At 37.9% G+C, this 21517-nt stretch overlaps 1 protein-coding gene across 3 annotated transcripts in view; it reads right to left on the minus strand.

Moving 5' to 3' along the window:
• TMTC2 (transmembrane O-mannosyltransferase targeting cadherins 2) overlaps nucleotides 1–21517 on the minus strand; it is a 534931-nt gene that overhangs the window by 253532 nt on the left and 259882 nt on the right. For all 3 annotated transcript variants that reach the window (XM_036759984.1, XM_036759983.1, XM_036759985.1), the window contains one exon: nucleotides 9853–10681. In XM_036759984.1, the coding sequence (XP_036615879.1) occupies nucleotides 9853–10681 (829 nt within the window). The remainder of the gene's footprint in view (nucleotides 1–9852; nucleotides 10682–21517) is intronic.

The following is a 21517-nucleotide window of genomic DNA, read 5'->3' on the forward strand; positions in this document are numbered from 1 at the left end:
TGACTCGACAATAAAATGAGGGGATTGAACTGAGAGAAATGATTATTTCTTTCATGTATTAATAACCAATTAGTGAATTAGGACAAAGGTTGGTTTTTTTTTTTACTTTTCTACTTCTTCATCCAGAAATCAACCAAGGTGGGAAGTCTTGCTCAAAGACTTACCTAGCTAGGATGGCTAAGATCTAATAAAGACAGTAAAGAAACTCTAAGTTTAGGTGAAGAGGTAGATTCCTGATCATTGTGTTTACTCAGGTCTGGGAAAATGTAGATTCTCCCTTTTGTCAGACAGGTGATATGGAAACCGATAAATCTCTTTGACCAAGGTTTGGATGCTCAGTGTCAAGGACCTCAAGACCCTTTTTAGAATAAGCACACCTCATTAAAACATTGATCCTCATTAATTGTTAACCAATCAGAGTTAAATGCCACCCTCCTGAGGGCATATAAACTGTTAGCCCACCACCATGATTCATCTTTGGTCCAAGGGAGAGCCAGCCAAATGACTATCCCTTTTCTTAATAAAATGCTAGTATTATGAATAAAATGACTAGTTACTATGGAATCATATAGAAACTATGTCTCTTGAACTTTTTAGACATGACAAAGCTATATGGTTTCTAAGGCCTTTCTACCTCTAACTGTATGATTTTAAAAATAATTAGAGAACAAAAAGTAATATATTTTCAAACTAATCTATCTGTCAAGCATAAGTGTCTTATAATTTGCTTCCTCCAAAGCCTCAAAATCAATACAAATGACCATTTAAAAAACAATGTTCTAGAATAATTCCCAACTGCCAATTTGAAAGTTTTTAATTTTCTAATTTAGCTCTGAGAATAAATGAGAGCTATACATGTGATACCCTACATATTCACTGCCCACAAATATGCAGTTCTTCCTATAAAGTTGGTTAATGAAAGATGCCACAATTTCCGTGATGGAATCCTTCATTGTACATTAGTTTTCTCAGCTATTTTCACCCATGTTTTTACCAAATGCATTTTGCATGGGTGCAGATGGTAAACTTAATAGCTTGGATTATTCAACCAATTCTCTTCTGGAGAATGAGGCCTAAGAAATTCAATTATCAGCCACTATCTTAAATAAATAAACCTTTTATTAGGAAGCTACAGCTTTATGATTTGCATAACTAATTCTTAATAAATACCAATCAGAAATATCATTTGGAATAATTATCAAAACAAAAATCTATATTCAAAACAGGGACACAGCTTTCTAACAAAATTTCCAGTAAACTTCCATGTGATTTCAGAAATATTTTTAGGACTTGCTTTCTTTTAGAACTAGGGGTTTGGGGGCAGCTAGGTGGCACAGTGAGTAGAGGACCGGCACTGGAGTCAGAAGGACCTGAATTCAAGTCCAGACGCAGACACTTGACACACTTATTAGCTGTGTGACCTTAGGCAAGTTACTTAACCCCAATTGCTCTGCCTTCCCCCCTGGAAAAAAAAAAACAAAAAACAAGATCTAGGGGTTTGATGAGGTGCTTAATCCAGGATACTCCCTCAAGACTTCCAGAATGGAAAAGAGCTCCATTAGCTGACAATAGCTCTTAGAAATACATGCCCCAAAGCTGTTCTGGTTTTTATAGACTTGGAAGCTTCAGCTTTTTTCAACTTTTAAGTAAACAGGGTCTCTACTGAAAAAACACCCCCTGCATGTTCCTTACAAGCATTAGATACTTGGCCTCAATACTTAAAGAAATACTTTTATTGGGGTGTATATATAAGTGAATTATTCTCATTCTCCTTAGCTCCAGAAAAGCAAAAATATCCTTAATATTTCCCTGTATTCAATGTGGTACCTGCATTTACATCTACCTCTCACTTCAGGACAACCAAATCTTTGCAAATCCAACCAAGGGTTCACTTATTGACTGAACTGTTTTATTTTTTAAGCAAATAAACATCATTTGGATGTTTTCCGGTTTGTGAACATGGTATTTTTGCACAAATACAACTCTACAGTTTGCTCCAAAAACATCAAAACTGGCTGCTCACTGAAGTTTTCACATATCTGTAAAGGAACATCTATTTTGGAAAAACAGAAACAATTCAGGATACAAAATCCATAGTGGTTTTACTTCTATCTCAGCTTAAAATTTCTCAAATTTTAAACTGTTTTCAAAAGTAAAACTCTAAGTCTTCGGCACATAAGTGTTTGGAAGTTGTTAAGTGTTTTGATTGTTTCTGTTTCTCTGAATGTATATGAAACTTGAAACCATGTGAAACTTATCTTTAATCAGGGAAAGATATTGCAAATATACAAAAAGCAAGAGAATATGTCAGATTTGGAATATTCTAGGAAAAAAGTTCTTAATATGGGGTCCACATTTAATTGGGTCCCTGAAATTGTATGGGGAAACAAAAATATTTCCTTATTCTGACATAATTGGTATAATTTGAAATTGCTTATCTTTTATTTTTATGCATTTAAAAGTATAATTCTGAGAAGGGGTCCACAGACTTAAACAGAATGACAAGGAATCAAAACACATAAAAGGTTAAAAAATTAAAAGGGAATGAAAATTCTAAAGATTCTGTGGCCTCTGTATCAGCAACCAAGGGAAAAAAAAACCTCCTTGCCTCATAATTGATTCAACAATCAATGAACATTTGCTAAGTGCTTACTATTTACTACATCTTAACAAATATATCTTAGGTCTATAAACGGGAGTGATATTTATTTTAATTTCTATAATTTTTCTAAGATTAGTGAAATAATGGTTCTGCACTCATTTTAGTACCCTCGATATCAGTTAAGATGGGTATGTATAGGTTGTTGTTAAGTCTTTTTTTCAGCCATGTCTGACTATTTGTTCAGTCATTTCAGTCATATCTGACTCTTCGAGATAACATTTGGTGTTTTCTTGGCAAAGATACTGGAGTGTTTTGTCATCTCCTTCTCCGGATCATTTTACAGATGAGGAAATGGAGGCAAGCAGGGTTGAGTGACTTGCCCAGGGTCACATAGCAAGTACGCATCTGGATTTGAACTCAGGAAGATGAGTCTTCCTGACTCCAGTCCTAGCACTATATCCACTGCACCACCATATATTCATGCTAAAAAGCAAATACTAGGGGCAGCTAGGTGGTGCAGTGAGTAGAGCACTGGCCCTGGAGTCAGGAGACCCTGAGTTCAAATCCGGCCTTAGACACTTGACACACTTACTAGCTGTGTGACCTTGGACAAGTCACTTATCCCCAATTTCCCTGCCTTCCCTCCTTCAAAATTAAAAAAAAAAAAGCAAATACTAAGGTCCAATTATTAGTAAATTAATAAATTAAAGTTTTATGTCTAATTTATTGGTTAAAAAAATCATTCTGAGGCTTAAAGTAAGATGCTAGATATGACTCAATATGTGAGAATGATTATCTGAGCCTGAAATTCTACTACAAAATAAACGTCATAAAATGAAAACATTCTTATGAAAAATTCAAACATACCATCATTAGCAAAAATCATGAATGGCTCTATAAATAGGAAGGTGGAAGTTACTGACAGCATAACTATAAATTAGACCCTAGTTAGCTAACTAGTGGTTCATCCAACTTACATTTCATTTTTATCCATGACAGCTATAAACATATTTTCAGGGGTAAGGGAGGCCTGTCATTTCATGGGTTTAGAAAGCTTACATGATGAGGATATTCCCCAGTCAACACAAATAGATTCCTCTGCGACTAATAGTATGAGAGAGCTGTCTGGGTTCTAGGGATTTCCTTGCCCTGTTTGGGGTCCTGTAGCCAGTATACATCAGACATTGAACTTGGAGCCAGCTCTTTCCATTATAAAAGGTGGCTCTCTTCCCCTTACTTCTCTACCTCTTTATGTGAATAGCTATTAATTAATTAATACAATCATTCCATAATCCTGGGAGTTTTAGACCCTAGGAGAGGATTGTCATTCAGCCTGCTCCAATTGATGAGGGCCAAGCCCTGATTGAATGCAAAGTATGTGTTAAATTAGTGAGTGGTTTGGTTTTTGAAGTTCTGCTATATTTTTGTTTGTTTTGGTCTTTTGTTTGTTTTTATTTTTAAAGCAAGGACTTCCATTTTTAAGCCAACTTAAGGGGCATGCAATATACGGCAAATAAAAAATTTTATAACTGATTTGGGAAATGCATGTAGCACAAATATAACTTCAGAAGTAGTTTCTTTTTCATAATTTCAGCCACATTATAACATTTCCCCATAGAAATGCTACTCCCTCAGTTCTATCAGGGTATTCATTACCATGGAAGGCTCTGTTATGTACTTAGAATTTTTTTTTCCTTTTACAAATGCTAGTCCAATTCCATTATCTCAACCACTCATTAAAAAAGGGAATGAAAATTCCAAAGATTCTGTGGCCTCTTCATTACTCCAGTAACCAAAGAGAAAATTCCTCTCTTCCTCGAACAAAAATGCAAACATATAAACAGTCATTTAGACACTACTGAGGTACAGTAAGCAACTCTGTCTAGTATTTTCTTGACATTTTCTTTCTGCTAATGAGGTGGTACTTGTGGTTTGAGAAGTCTAAAATCAACTATCATTCCTCCACTATCCAGACTTGAACTCTGAAGTTGCAGTGTGGTGGCTATTTAATACAAGCTTTATCCGCAATTATTTGCATGTAATCAGCTGATGACGGATTTTGCCACCTGGACCCAAGCCTTCCAAAGGAAGTCAGATATGATAGAATGAATTCTAAAGGCCCTTCCAACACAAAATACAAGACAATTGAAGATCTGTGCCCTGATGACTTAGGTGGCTTAAAAATCTTGTTCTTTTACAAGGCATAACATAATGTCTACAAAATCTGCTAATGCTTTCAAGAGCCCAAACAAGAAATTAATGAATGAAATGACTATAATTGGAGATAAGCTTACAGAAGACCAAGTACATTAGATATATAATCTACCGTACAGCTTAGATTAACTCTTCAGGAAGACTCTTGCTAATTGGAATTGCTAGGAGCTTTGTATATTGATTAAAAAAATAGAGTAAACCAAGCAACTAAAATTAATTTAAAACACTGCTCCAAATCCTAGAGGATTATTATTTCTTCCCCTACACAGATTCTCACATTTTGTCCAGATTGCCTCCAAAAATATAAGAAGCCAGATGCTACGGCCTTCACTGTGTCCTTGATGACGCCAAAAATGGTAAGCACTGGTGTCATTGGTTTCCAGAACTGTGTGATTTACTCCTAGGGAATAGCTAAACTGGAATATTTCCCAGTGGCCAGCACCCTTATCCCCATGTTTATGGTCAGAGAAACTGAAGCACTAAGCTTTTAGAGAACTAACCTTATGTCAAGATCAAGTTCATGTTATAGAAGATGGACACTGAATCCAAAATGAGGCCTTTCCACTGTAATGTGTACAAGGCACCCCGGGGATATATGCAGATACTCACTTTTAAATATCTTAGGCATGGAGAGCTACAGTTACACCTAACTTAGATGTGCTATGTGTTTTCTTCAATTTATTCTCTAGTGTAAGTCTTCTTCTAATTAGATTTTAAATATCGCCATAGAAGGGAGCATGTTTTCTGCCTTTTTTTTGAGATGCCATGACACATAAGCTTGACATCCTTTGGAATTCCTGGGTCAAAGCAGCAATAGCCAATCATTACCTGATTGCATATGCATATGCATGTATGCGTATAGGCATGTATGTATGTATCTAGATAGGTGTATGTGTGCATTTGTTTATATGCGTGTATGTATGTACGTACATAAACATATATGTGTGTAGGTATGAGGTGAATAAAGCACCACCTACCTACCCCCACTAGAATACTTTGGCATGATAAAAAGAATCAGAGTCAAAGGACCTCGGTTTGAATCTCAGCTCTGCTACGTAATAGCTAGGTGACATTACAGGCACATGCATACATACATATGCACACATGTGTATACACATACACGCACACGCATAAATTAATACATACAGGCTTATGTGTGAAGAGAAAAAGAAAAATGAGGAGGAGAGAGAATAAGAAAGGGAGGAAGAAAAATTGAGGGGGGCGAGGCTAGGTGGTACAATGGTTAATATGCTAAGCCAAGACTGCAGACACTTACTATCTATAACCCTGAGTAAGTCACTTAACCTCTGTTCATCTCAGTTTCCTCATTTGTAAAATAGAGATAATAATAACCCTTAAGGTTGTTTTAAGAATTAAATGAGATAATAATTATAAAGCACTTAGCACAGTGCCTTGCTGATAGTGGCCGCTAGATAAGTGCTAGCATATATACACATACACATATACATACACATATACATACACATACATATATATATGTATGTATGTATATACATACACACATATATACATACATCCATGCACAGGCACACATACATACATATATAAATACATACACATACACACATACAGACATGTTTATATATATAATATATACATATTATATAGACACATACAGACACACACAGATATATATATATATATGTACATATATATTAACATATACATATATACCAATGGCATTTATTCATTAAATAATTATTGGGCACCTATCACTGGTATAACGGATGAAAGTTAGAGTCATAAGTGTTTGAAGCTGGAAGATACTTGGAGATTATTATCCCTAATCCCTTTATTTTCCAGATGAAGGAAAAGAGCCCCATGAAACAAAAGTGACTTACACAATGTCATCTAGCTAGAAAGTAACAGATCTCAAATTCAAACTGAGGTCCTTTGACTCAGGTTCTTTTATCAGTATTCTTTTCATCACACCAGAGTATTTTGGGGCAGGGGTGGGTGGGAAGGGGGAGAGTGCTTTAGTCTTCCTGTTGCCTGGATGAATAAATATGGCAAAAAATTCAACAGAGGAGAGTAGCAAATAGCGTAATAAGGTTGTGATGTTTCATTTACATAATGCATGTATATAACTGGGGCATGTTCAACACAATTAGGCAAAATTAGTCAGAGTATCATCATTGACCAGAGACCCAGGAAGTATAAAATAATTTACAGCTTGACTTTTTTTTTTCAGTTTCTTTGAGTATATCATAGTGTCCTGAGATCTGAGAGTTGGAAGGCATCTCATTATCTGCCAAAAGGATTAGAGAAAAGTAGCTTCTAAGTACAGGGAAGCCCCTTAATAGACATACTCGCATGCCATTTTCAAAGGTATCACATTCCCCTGCAAACTCAATGATTTCTTTTAGTAGCAGGATTTGAGTTCAGATGATCAATAACCTGGGCAGAACCCACTAATGAGAAAAGCCACAGGAAGGCTATTTTTTTTTCAGACAGCACTCAGTAATGGTAAACACTGGCCCCTTTTAAGTGCCTGGCCTCTCCTTTGGAATCCCTGCTATCTATTTTTCTTTAATCAACTCTATTGGACTGTAGGCAATTAGAACTCTGCTTAAGAAAACATTTATGTCTACTGACTGAACCTGCCAAGGTTGATTTTCTCTGGGACTTTCCTTGGCTGGTTGGCCAGTGGAGAGTAAGGAGCTGTTTCCCATGTACTTGTTCTATCACATGGGTAAAACAATATGGCCATGAACTAAATACTTCAGAGCAAGTATGGCTCCCTGCACAAATTAAGGCCTCAAATATTTATGTGCTGGAAGATTTTTTTTTCTTCAGGGTCCAGGGTTGTGATTTCATAGGGAGATCTCAGTAAGTTGTTCAATTAACATAGAACTCTCACCTTCTCTGTGATAGTCTTAGTTTCCTAGTTTCTGGAGGAATGGAGGGGTTGAATGATATGCCTAGTCTCACCAAGCCAGCAGCTATTAGAGATGCAACTTAAACTTAGGCCATTGATACCCTGAGGCCAGCTCTCTAACCACTACACCATACGGCCTCTTTTGAGTAAGAATGATCATGAAAATTCACAGTTACATACAAGGCATCCCAAAGGCCTTAGAAATACAATTTGAGGCTTATAAAGCTTAAAATTGCACTAACACTTTTGGAATATACCATATAGTAGTTGAATTTTTACAAAGTACTCCACAGTTCCCCTCCCCTTTACTCACGCGCGCACACACGCACGCACCAAAAACCCCATGAGGCAGGTAGTGTTGCTCAGTCATTTTCAGTCATGTCCAACTCTTCTTGGCAAAGATACTGGAGTGGTTTGCCATTTGCTTCTCCAGCGCATTTTGCAGATGAGGAAACTGAGGCAAACTGGGTTAAGTGACTTACCCAGAGTCACACAGCTACTAAGTGTCTGAGCCCAGATTTGAACTTGGGAAGATGAGTCGTATTGACTTCAGGCTCAGCACCCTATCCACTGTGCCATGTAGCAGCCTGGTACAGGTAGTATGAATATTATTATTCCAAGTTCACAGATGAGGAAAGGAAAGGAAAGGTTCAAAAATGTTAAGTGACTTTTCCAAGGTCACATACCTAGTCTGTGACAAAATCTGAGCCCAGTTCTTGAGATTTTAAGTCCAGTGATCTTTCCACCATACAAGACTGACTTGGGAAAATTAGATAAAAATCATCAAGAAAGGAAAAATAGATGAAATCAATATGAAGGAAAATACTTGTGTTTCCCAAATATAAATTCAGCATCAAATGGCAAACAACCAAAATCATGAACCATAAATGCAAGAAAAGCTGGTTTAAGATTTTAAAAACAAAAGGCTCATGTAAGACATCTTTCTGCACTGGAAACATAATCACTCTCACTCCATTGCTTCCTATTCTCATTCATCATTTAATTCCCTACACAAGAGTTGCCCATAGTAACAGATGTTGATAATTCTAAAACACCTCAAATCCAAATGCTTTTATTGATTAATTTTTTTGGCTCTGGCAATGGATGCCAAGATGAGTTGATTTCCTTTTCTGTGTTAGGAAAAAGTTCAAACATATAACAGCCCTTTTGCTAGATGATAAGTGAGTCATCTCCCCAAAGCAATTAGTAATTCTTAAATAAGAACAATTTGAGAAGAATTTGGTAACACCTTAATTGTTTTGTCTGGTAGAAAACCACAGGAGACTAATCCCTGTCACACGGGCACACTGACACCTGGAGATATGATTTCGAAGAACCAGGGCCAATTTTAGATCCAAATCTTTTCAAGACTTTAATGTGCTTCTTAGAGTTAACACCTCAAATAATACTTTGAAAACATTAACACTATGGTGAATGTAAGTGGGATAACCTAATTTTTAGTATGTGATAAAAAGGATCTTTCTAAGATTACAATCATACATCTAGAGCCAAAAGAGGACTTCTAGACTACACCACTCAATCAATAAACATTTATTAAGTGCCTCGTACATGCCAGGCATGTTAACAGATAAGAAGACTATGGCTAAGAGATGTTTGTGAGACCATAGGTCTAGAGCTGAAAGGTTCTCAGAGGCCAGTCAGTCTAACCCCCTCACTTTATAAATGAAAAAAATTGTCCAGAGACTTGGCCAAAGTTGCAGAGGCAAGGAGCAAATCCAAGTCCTTTGACTCCAGAGGCAATACCAACCACTTAACCTCCTTTCACATATTGAATTGAGCTACCAAAAATGCTCTCCAAATTCTATAGAAGTCTTGATCACTTTGAACAAGCTTATTCAGGCCCATGGGGAAACACCTCCATATTTCAATTATAGAAACATTAAATGGTTCTATCGATCTGGTTTATGGTCCATCTAGTTTAGAAGGAAAACGTATATAGGGTGCAAAATGAAAGCTAAACATTAACTTGTATATAAGGTACAAAATGAGAGCTAAACATTTTCTTTTTTTCTCCTTTTCACTGAAATGTAATAAAGACAGCCAAGGGCAGACAGATCAAATTTTTAAACTGTATGAATGGATGGATGGATTAATGAATGAATGAATAAAAGATTACCTTTTGCTGGGTTGACTTTTATCCCTGACCTGTATAACATCTCCTCGTTCTGCCAGTCCCCATTCCTGATGGCAGTCTTGAGTCCATAAAAAACAATTAGTGCACCTGTGGCGTAAAAAATCAAACTCTTGAGAAAGCGTTTTTGGGCTTTGACATAAAGGGCTCTGGCACCTACTGTAATTAAGAGGCAGAAACCCATACTAGGTATATACAGGACACGCTCTGCAATTACAAAGCCAACATAGAAAAACAGATTTGTGGCGGGCACAAAGGGAACTATTAACAAAGACAGAGACAGAACAACGATGTTCTCTGTGGAAGGAAGCAGTGACCGTCGGGGGACGTGGTTTTTAATGCCATTCTCTGCTTTCTCTGCAAAGCTGGGCTGAGGCTCCGAGTCCTGGTATTCTGCATCTGGGGGGCAGCTGTGCCCATTAGCATTCTGCTTTCCATTGGTGATGGCTTTCCCATTGCACTCTCTCTTGGTGCACGGGCTCCTCAGGCTGAAGTAGGCCAGGAGAAAGAGTCCAGTATAGAAGGCCACAGTGTGGAGGTTTCTCCAGTCACAGAGGGTTTTTATCAGTGGTACTGCATCCATGGACCAGTCGAAGCTGAGAGTATCTGGGCATAACAACAGCCAGAGGTTCTTGGTTGGCAAGTAAAGGAAGGTCAAAGTGCGTGCCATGATGCTGTCTGAATCAGCTGCAGGGTTATCTGAGTTGGAGAAGCTTGGTGGCTTGTTCCCCATCCAGTACAGGCGGGCTCCCAGAAGTGAGGTTCCCCAAAAAGTTAGCAAACTGACACTGAGGAAAAGAGGCACATTCTTTCTCTGAAAGAAAGGAGACAGAGAAAAAAAATATTATTAATGGAAGGACAATGGTGCTATTCCTTACATTCAGTTACAAAGCTGAATTGTACTTGGTAGCACAATTAAAAACACACCATTACATTCCAAATGGATTACTTCATTTTTATCTGCTTGGAAAGCTACATGGCTCTTGCTTTATATATGAAGAAACAGATTCTGAGACATATTCATAGGATCTAGAATTGTTCATAGATCTAGAATTGGGAGGGACCTCAGAGGTCATCTAACCAATCCCTTCATATTGTAAATGAGGAAAGTGAAGACCTAAGAGGTTAAGTAACTTTCCTAAGGAAAGTAACTTTCCTAAGTAACTTTTCATAAGGAAACAATCACCTGTGGCAGGATTTGAACCCATACCCTGATTCTGATCAGTACTCTTTCCACTACATAACACTGTCTCCCATCCATCAGCTCAAAACCAATCCTTGTGACTCTATCACATTTTTTATCCCCAGAACTCAGCACAAAACCAGGGATATAATGAACAATAAATGATTTTTTTTATTCCTTTACCCACTCCAGGTGAGGCACTGTGCTGAGCACTGAAAAGGACTGAAGGTGGAATAAGAGTCCTGTTTCTCAAGGTGTTTATATTAGGACAGTGTGTGTTTATACACAGGTGTAAAATGTGCATGTAATATACATTATATATACACACATATGTATTCATATGTTTGTACATGTTTCATTGTTCAATCATTTCAGTTGTGTCCAACTCTTTGCGACCAGATTTGGGGTTGCCTTGGAGTGGTTTATCATTTCCTTTTCCAGATTATTTTATAGATGAGGAAACTGAGGCCAACAGGGTTAAGAGACTTGCCCAAGGTCACACAGCTAGTAAGTATCTGAGGCCAGATTTGAACTTGGGACGATGAGCCTTCCTGACTCCAGGCCCAGCGCTCTATCCACCATGCCACCTTGCTGCCCACATGTACACATGTACATATACATATATAGTATATAAAGGTCTCTGAGCATATGCACACACACAACAGGGTCTAGCACAGAAGTTCACAAGAGAGTTACAAAGTACTCCAGGAGCCCAAAAAAGAGAGAAATCATCTAAAGTATTTGTCCTTCAATTGATTATAAACTATGTGCATTCTTCCTGTTCAAGTCCTTAGCATAAAGTTGCACATACTATAAAGCAGGTTTTCACAGGTAACACAGTCTCTCAGAAGCATAAAATCTTGGACTGAAAGGGACTTTAAAGGTCATTTAGTTCAAGCCCCTCATTAATTTATCAGTGAGGAAACTGAAACTCACAAAAGTAAAATGACTTGTCCAAGATCACACAAGTAATAGGTGGCAAAGCCAAGATGCAACCAAGGCATAGAGATTCCAAATTAAGCATCTGCTCCCTCCAACACCCTATACCACACTGTATCTCCTTGCTGAGCTAGGTAATTAGAAGAATGATATTTGACTACAGTTATCAGATTAAATATAATGAAAATGTCAAATTGCTAGCTTAAAAATAAAACTGAAATAAATAATACTTTGGCTGACCAGGCTCCTTCCTTTTAGGGCACTAAAATTGCTTTCAAGCACATTGTTCTTCATTGTGGTCTAACCTAGAGTATAACATGTTATAACTTCCCTTCTTCTAGACATTAAACGTCTATTAATGAAACACAAAATTATATTCCCCCTCCCCTTTTTAAAGGCACTTTTCACACTGTTAACTCATAATGAGTTAATAGTGCATTAAATTCTTAAGATCTTCATATGAAGTGCTGTCTGGCCACCCCTCCACATACCATATGTGCTCAACTGTTTTTTTTACCCAATGTAGGATTTTATATTTATTCCTATTAAAATGTATCTTCTTAGATTCTAGCCTGTCAAGATATGTTAAATCCTGAGTCTGTCATCCTACATCCCATATCCCTATCACTTCTACAAATCTGATATTCATTCTATCTATAGTTTATCCACATCACTGATTCAAAACACACACACAGACAGACAGTGTACATGCGTGCACACATACATTGCAGTGCATACATATGTGCACACACACACATACACACACACGGAAAGGATAAATCCAAAAGGTTGCTCCAAAAAGTCAATAATCTATTGATTACCAATCTTTCAGTTCAATCATTCAACTAGGTCTGAATCTACCAAACAATACTTCTCCTTGAACCTACAGGTTGATCACGAGATACTCTGTACAATTTCTAGTTGAAACACTGTAATACTATGTCAGTCAAAGGGAAACTTATGAAACATGGGAACGGAAACTTCCAGGAGCCATTGGACAATACGGAGCTCCGGTGAGAGGTCATAAGTAGAGATAAGTTAGCAAAGAGCAGACATTTAAAAACTGTGTGTTGGTGAATGCCTGGAGGGAGGACAAGGGAAATTCAATAAAGGAATAGAGTACTTCAAGGATGAGCAACTGAGAACACAGAAGGGGAACTAAATCAGTATAGGATCACAGTCAAGAGATGAAAGTTTCAGGAGAGATAGGATGAGGATTTTTTAAAAAGAACTCTAAATCTGGTAATCTTTCAGAAACACTGGTTGGGATCAAAGCCAGACTTCAATGGGGAAAAGGAAGTAGGAGGCAAGAAATGAGATGGTATTTGTAAAGCACTTGGCACAGTGCCTGGCATGTAGTAGTCACTTAATAAATGCTTCTTTGTAGATCGCATATTTCAGAATTCTGAAAGTGAATGGATGGGAGGAAAAAAAATAAGGTAGGTAGAAGTGTTAAATGCAGACATCTCTCACTTTCACACATGAGAGTATTACAGACATTTATATAGTACACTTGAAAGATAATTATCAGAAAGCTTTTCATAAACGGAATTCCAGTTGGTGCCATCATTTCTTGGATAGATGCTTAACAAATTTCTATTGAATTCAACTGAATTGTACTGCTTTTTTCTGAGTGGGGGAGGTATTATTAAGGCAGGAAGGAAACAAGCAGTATTAAAATATCTACTATGCACCGGGCACTGTACAAATATTATCTCATTTGATCCATTATTATAATCTGCACTTTACTGCTGAGAAAAATGAGGCCGATGGAGATTAAGCAACTTGCCCAGGTCCACATAGTTAGTATCTAAGGTAGAATTTGAACTCAGGTATTCCTGACTCCAGAACTAATGTTCTATTCACTGCACTACCTACTTCACTTAATGTAACTTAACTTAATTTTCATATTGCATAATCAAATGTATTTTACTAAGTAGATGTGAACTTCATTCCCTGAAGAGAACCAGTTAGCAAATTTGCATCATGCAATTATTCATTCCACAATATTGATTAAGGCACTTCTACATGAGGATGCTGGGGATGGAGTAAGCCTTTCAACTCTACATCCATACTCCTGAACATTTGTCACCATGTTAGTGACACAAACCTATCACTGCCCAAATCCTTCCATGTTTCCTGTTGGGGAAACCTCAGAAAGCTTGCAGCCCAACCTGATACAAGGTACCTCACTCTCCCCTGTCTTTGGGCCTAATCCTGGATTTCAAGGAACTTAAAGTCCAACAGTCAGTGATCTACTATAGTCTGTAATAAACATAAAAGGATGCAAGGACGGCCAGCTTGTGTTACCAGCAACCAGATCTCCATGTTAGTTATAAGAGATAGAGGCATACTCCATAGTCCCAACCAATCAGACTTTCCTCTAAACTACAAAGAGATTCTGAGTGTTCCTCAATGGTTAAACTAGCAAGAGAGATTCAGAAGGACAAAGGGAGGGGATGCCTATTAGGAATGTACCGGTCTAGGGGAAATAGACCAGAGGCACTTGAATATACCAATCATGATAGGCCGAATAAAGGTACATGCAGAAGTTGAAAGAATTCTTTTATTTTCCTTCCAAGGCATCCTGAATTCTAGCTCTTTCTCTCTAGGTGTTCCTCTTCTTTCTTCTGGGTCAATGTAGCTATTGTAACCAACCTGTACACATATCAAGGGAGAACTAAAAAAACACTAGGAAAGTCACTCAGATAATACCAAGGAATCTAGGGTCATACTCCTCTAACATTGAGAGTTTCTACCTGGTTCCCTTGTTCTCCTTCCTGTGAAGACACTCATTTCTGCAACAAGAGAATAAGAAACACTAGCCCAGAAATTGTGGGTCTCTCTCTCCTCTTTCCCCTCTCTTCTCTCTTTGTCTGTCTCTGTCTCTCTCTCTGTCTCTCTCTCTCTCTTTTGCTCTCTGTCCCTGTTCATCTCCCATTCTCTCTGTATTTCTGTCTCTGTCTCTGTCTCTCTCTCTGTCTCTCTCTTGCTCTCTGTCCCTTTTTATCTCCCATTCTCTCTGTGTCTCTGTCTCTCTCTTTCTGTCTCTGTCTCTCTCTTTCTCTCTCTCTCTCTCTCTCTCTCTCTCTCTCTCTCTCTCTGTTCCTGTTTATCTCCCATTCTCTCTGTGTCTCTGTCTCTGTCTCTATGTGTCTTTCTGTCTCTTTCTCTCTCCCCTCTCTCCTCCCCACTCCATCTGCAAACGGACAGATTCAGAGTGGGAGAAAGGTACATACCCTTCTTATGACTGTTGGCAGCGGCTGCTAGCTTCCCACTTTTACAGTTAACCTTCCCTGCCTTGCTGATAGTTGTTATACAAATCTAAGTGTCTTATCCAGGTAGGAGACCTTGTGACACATGAGGACACTTTCTATCTGAGGTGTGAGGGGTGAAGAGAAGAGGGTAAAGGGAAAAGGAGGGGAAGAATATGAAATGAGTTTATTTGCATGTTTTTGCCCAAAGTGACTATGTCTAGGATAAATAGATATTTATTTTTTTCTTTATTTTTTGCTTGCAAAGCAAAATGCCTGCAGTTAGTTGATGTTTTTTCTCCTTATTTTCTTTTAGATGTTTCCATTTTAAGTTAAGAAAGTGCTTTTGAAAAGCCCAATAAGCCCCAAGAAAATTATTCAGCCTTTTCCAACTTTGATTCAGTAAGAGAATGAATTTCTCACAATTTATATTCAGAATCCCATATGTCTTTCTTTAATGTGTAGTATATAATATATTAACACCATCTTGTTTGAAAGATTACATAAATAAATTATGAGCAGAAGTTTATAAATGTCTGGCTCAAAGAATAATTCAGGGCAAGTAAAGATAAAACAGTGAAAATGCCAGAGAAAATAAAATAACAATAAAAGGGACTTTGGATGTATTAACAAAACATAGAAATAAAGATAACAGAAAGTAGAAAGTGAAGAGAAAGGATGCCATGGAACCACAGTACAGATGTGGGAAACCAAGACATACAATGTTTCTGAGTCTGAAATGAGTCCTTTGAAGTTTGGTAAAAGTAACTTTATACTAAATGACTGCAGTCAAATGGCCTTAGTCAGGAAAAAAATGTTCTTGAGTCTTCTTATTTCTGAGAAGCTGGGATAATGCTGCATGGAATTCTGGTTATTTTTCCTCTTTTAGAGTGATAAAACATTTTGTCAGAACTCTCATTCTCAGATGCTCAGAACTTTAGAGTGAAATGAAGTGACCAGATGTAGTTAGGTCCCACAGTGGATGAAGTTCTTGGGCTTATAGTCCGGAAAATTTCAGTTCAAACCTTGGCTCAGATACTCACTAGCTGTGTGATCCTGAGCAAATTACTCCATCTCTCTGTTCTCCCTGTCCTTTTCTGTAAAATGGAATGGCTGTATTCATTGGCCTATAAGATTCTTTCCAGCTCTAATTTGATGATCCTTTGATTCCCTGACATGAACATCTTTCCCAATCTACTCTATGTTGTTATGTTTGTCCTTCATTTTCAAAAAGGACCACGACATCAGGGAAATGATGACATGACTTGCAGTTGACTTTGATCTGACTGAGGGAGGGATGTGAAAGGTCACCAGCCTCACTTTCTCCTCCAGAGCCATCTGGATCCAGTGCCCAGATATTCATCAGCATGACTGGAGATGACCCAGGATGCAATGGGAAAACCTGGCCCTTTTAGGCTAAGGCCTTTTCATGTACTCACTTAGAGTGAGGTAACGCCCATTCAGTGAAAAGGCTTCTAAGAAGTGAGTGATGGGATGGCTCCTTTAATTAGAAAAAAGAAAAAAAATCAAGCTGAGAGGGGAAGACCCTCAGGGCTGCTGTTCTATGTAGATAAGTAGTGAAGTGAATAGAGTGTTGGACTTGAGATCAGAAAGACCTGAGTCCAAATTCTACATCAGACCCTCTCAGCTTCAGTTTCCTTGTCTATAAAATGGGGATGATAATAGGTTCTACCTCAGGTGTATTTCTGAGGAACAAATAAGATAACACATGTAAAACACAGTGCCAACTTCAAAGCACCATACAAAAGCTAACTGATATTATGACTGTGGTTGTTATTATTTTATTATCGTCAATATAATCAAAGAAAAGCTATAGATCTTAGACTCTCTGGCTCTGAAATCCCACCCACTCCAAACCTTCAATTTTCTAGATCTGACCCCATCAACAAAAATAACTAAAAGGAAATAGAACCATAGGGAAAAGCTTTCATAATTTGCTTTGGGAAACAAATTGTAATGACTATGCCTCGTCCATTATATAAAAAAGAAACCACCCATTTGGAGAAGATAAATGGGAACTACAATAGTGAATAAAGAAGATTAATACTAAGAAATAATTCTGTTGTGCACATGCAGCAAAATTCCATTTTTATACTTTGGATCAAGGCCAAAGTAATCTGCTATAAAGAGGATTTTTATTATAAAAACAAAAACAAAAATTAGAAATTTATGCTTTGGGGGAGGGGGGAAGGACCTTCAAGAGATGGGAGGAAACAGAAGGATGTTTAAGTTTCTACTAGGAAACAGATTTAGTCCTCCTGGGAGCCTGGAGGTGTGTGGGGGGGAACGGATATAACAGGAAAGGAAGGGTAGCATGGAAGCCCCAAAGGAGGTCAGCCTGAGCAGGTTCCTTTGTCACATCAGAGGTAGCCAAGGGAAGTAATCTTAAATGTATAAGAATCTCAAAAGGGAAACTGGACTAATGCATGGCAGAAGGCTATGTGTTCAAACCACATCTTAACTGAGGGGAAGTGCCTCAGACACTGTGAGCTGTTGCCAATGTCTGGGCACTGAATAGGCTCATAGTTGAATGTTGCCATAGTCCCTATAATTTGGTAAAATTAGCATTTCTATCAAAATTGTAATCTATAAAAGGAGAACTTTTCTGTATCTGAATATCCCTCATTCCTATCCTCTACAACCTACTCCTAATCTAAAAAGAAGAGGGGCCGTACCTGTGAATTCATTCTTACGCAGAACTCCCAGGGGAGGAAGTGCCCTCTACCAGCGCAGGTCAGCAACTTTTCTATAACCTAGAGTCTTGAGTTGCCAAGAACACTAAGAGATTAAAGCCTTGCTTGGGTCCCAGGGCCAGTATATGTGAGAGGCAAGACTTCAGCTTAGGTCTTTCTGGCTCCAAGGTTAACTCTCTATTCCCTACTCCATACTGGCTCTCTATCAAATATAAAATCCTCATTCCCCTAGTTCACTGTAAGTTTCTTGTGAATAGGATGTTGTCCTTTTTTTTTTTCATTTTGCTTCCCCAGCACTTAGAACAGTGCCTTGAATATAGTAGGCATTTAAAATATGTTCATTTCAATTTAAATCTATTCCTTCGAAATACAAGTTGAACAGTTCTTAACACAAGGAATACAAAATATAATTAACAATTATAAATGACCAATATAAGTTACATTTGTTTCAGCTTTGTATGTGTATACATTTATTTATAGCACATATATATACACAGATATATATATATATATATATATACACACCATATATACGCATATATATGGAGAAAGAGAGAGAGAGAGAGAGAGAGAGAGCGCGAGCGAGAGCGCACACAGCGGGGCTTGGAACCAGAAAGACTCATCTTCATGTGTTCAAATCAAGCCTCAGACACTAGCTATATGACTCTCAGCAAGTCATTTAACTCTGTTTGCCTCAGTTTCCTCATTTGTAAAATGAACTGGAGAAGGAAATGGCAAACTGCTCTAGTATCTTTGCCAAGAAAACCCCAAATGGGGTCATGAAGAGTTGGACATGACTCAAACAACTGAGCAACAATGTGTGTGTGTGTGTGTGTGTGTGTGTGTGTGTGTGTGTGTGTACTGGAGATAAAGGGAGCACAAAATTGTAAATATTCTAATTTTAAATAAGACTGGAGTCAATAGCTGCTCAGACACTTAAAAGCCGTATGATCTTGGGCAAGTCACTTAAACTCTCTTTGCCTTAATTTTCTCAATCATAAAATAGAGTAATTACATCGACTTACTCTACAGGGTTGTTGTAAGAAACACATGAGATAATATTTGTAAAGTGCTTAACACAGTGTCTGGCACTTAGTAAGTGCTCAATAAATGCTTATTCTCTACCCTTCTCTCTCCTTATGAATGAGTGATATTTCTTAGAGCTAATTCAGAACTGAGAGCATTATTTATAATTTTTATTTTTTCATTTCATTAGCATTTGGATAAATCAAACTGGTCAAATGTAAATTTCTGTTGTCGTTCAGCCATTTTTCAGTTATGTCCAGCAGTTTTGTGACTCCATTTGGGGTTTTCTTGGCAAAGAAACTGGAGTGGTTGGCCATTTCCTTTTCCAGCTCATTTTACAGTTGAGGAAACTGAGGCAAACAGGGTTAAGTGACTTGCCCAGAATCACAGAGCTGGTAAATGTCTGCGGCCAGACTTGACTGACAATATATATATTTGCACATGGATTCTCTATATATTTCTAAAAAAATCTCATTTATAATAGTTCATCAACTACCATCGTATCCTTTTTTCATATATGTGTTGGTAACCAAAAATGGGCTCCTTAGCACTTAGTCAACAAGTGCCCTTGAATAGTTTGGCTTTTTCCCCTGAACTAACTGAATGCTGTTTGTATGTTGGATTGGAGTAAGCTTGTCGGCCCCTTCACCTTGCTTCCCTTGCTTAAGCAGATTGAAAGAACCTGTGCTTCCCCTGGCATACCTTACACCCCCACAGAAGCCTGATGGTTAAAAACAGCTTCCGTTGGAGCCAGAGGCTGATACAGCTACAGTTGAAGCTGAAGCTGAACTAGGAGCTGCCAGTAGCAGGGCTGACCTATGTGTAGATTGAGGAGTGCTGAGCAAGGACTTGAAGCCAGTGGGTAATCTTTTTACCATAGAGGGGAATGTATATGATTTTGCTTTATACCATCATGCTTCTCTGTAGCCTCCTGGTTATTCTTGTGAGGCGGACTTATTGGGCCTGGAAGCTTTTGATCAAAATGGGGATGCTGGTTTGTGGGTTGGTTACTGTGGAGCCTAAATATATGCTTTGATTCTTCTGCCTCCTACTTTGAGAATTTCTTATATCTGGCGGTTCTGAACCTTTCAGACATATTTATGATCCTCTTTGAAATTATAAACTCTGCCCTCATATTACAATATACAAAACAGCTTCTGTGAATGAATGCTGTAGAGACCCTGACTCCACTCTCCCTCACCCTTCATAGTCAATTGGTTATCAGTTTTAAATTCCATTGCCACATCTCTCAAACATGATGCCTTCTCTCCATTCCTGCCTATATTAATGTAAGCTGCCCTCATGTCTCACCTGGGATATTTTAAGTTGCAGGATTTAACTCCTCTCAAAGCCTTTTTTTTTTACAGAGGGCTCACAACTTCCTGGCAACTCTATTTTCCATTGGCAGCTTTACTTGGCTTCCACTCCATCAAACCCATGCTCTCCCACGAATTAAGCGGCTCACTGGATAGAGAGCTGGGCCTGGAGTCAGGAGGATCTAGGTTCAAATCTAGCCTCAGACAGTAGTAGCTGTGTGAAAATCTCTTAGCGCAGTGTCTGGCACACATAGTGGGTGCTATGTAACTACATATTCCCTCCCTTTTCCCCGCACCAAGTACCAACTACACCTTTTCAGCTTCTTTTTCGATGTTGTCATCCTCCATTAGAATGTAAGCTCCTGGAGGGTAGGAACTGTCTCTTTTCCTAATCTGTATTCCCAGCACTTAGCATGCCTAGCACATAGTAGGTAATTACATTTTTATTATATTGTAATCCATAACTGATAGGATTCATCACCAAATATGTACAAACAAGAATGATAAACAAACCACGTCTCTTTGAGACTATACTTCCTGTAGTCTTCTCTGAGAGCTTCCTCACACTGCATTACATAAGAGTCAGTCTCCCACAAATCTGGCTAAATGATATTATATCTCTATTTTCCCAATACAAAAATATCTGATCTTCGAAAGTGTCTGTCTATTCCTAAGATGCATAAATACAGTCTTAAAGGTACAGCTCATTTATTTTCTGTAAACTTTAAATACTGGGTAGTGACATAAAAACTTTGGTGAACTCTAGTCTTTATCTAATTCTAAATGAACCAATTTAAGACGATGATCAAATGTATTCATCTAAAATGAATAATATAGAGCTATACTGGCAATGCTTTATCTGAAATGCTAGCAGATCTTTTTGCCCTGGGTATATCAAGTTGGGTGCCATAAACTAAGAAGCTGGGATCATGACAATACATGAAATTTAGTATTTAAATTCTGGACATACAAACTCCATCCATCTATAATGTGTTAGTGACTCTCCCAAATACCCTTACATTGCCAAATTAAGTATTTTCATTTGGCAAAGGCACATAAAGCACATGGGTACTAATTTAGAAATAAGTTTATGCTAACTTAGTACACGTTGATCTCAATGCTTCTCTAAAGTCTTCTGTATTACCTGGCCTAACACATGCCTTATAACTCCCTAGCACTAAATTTTCTGAGCTTGCCTATAGTTATACTGAAGAAAAC

The sequence above is a fragment of the Trichosurus vulpecula genome, chromosome 5, assembly GCF_011100635.1.
Source record: "Trichosurus vulpecula isolate mTriVul1 chromosome 5, mTriVul1.pri, whole genome shotgun sequence".
In the NCBI taxonomy this organism is placed as follows: domain Eukaryota; kingdom Metazoa; phylum Chordata; class Mammalia; order Diprotodontia; family Phalangeridae; genus Trichosurus; species Trichosurus vulpecula.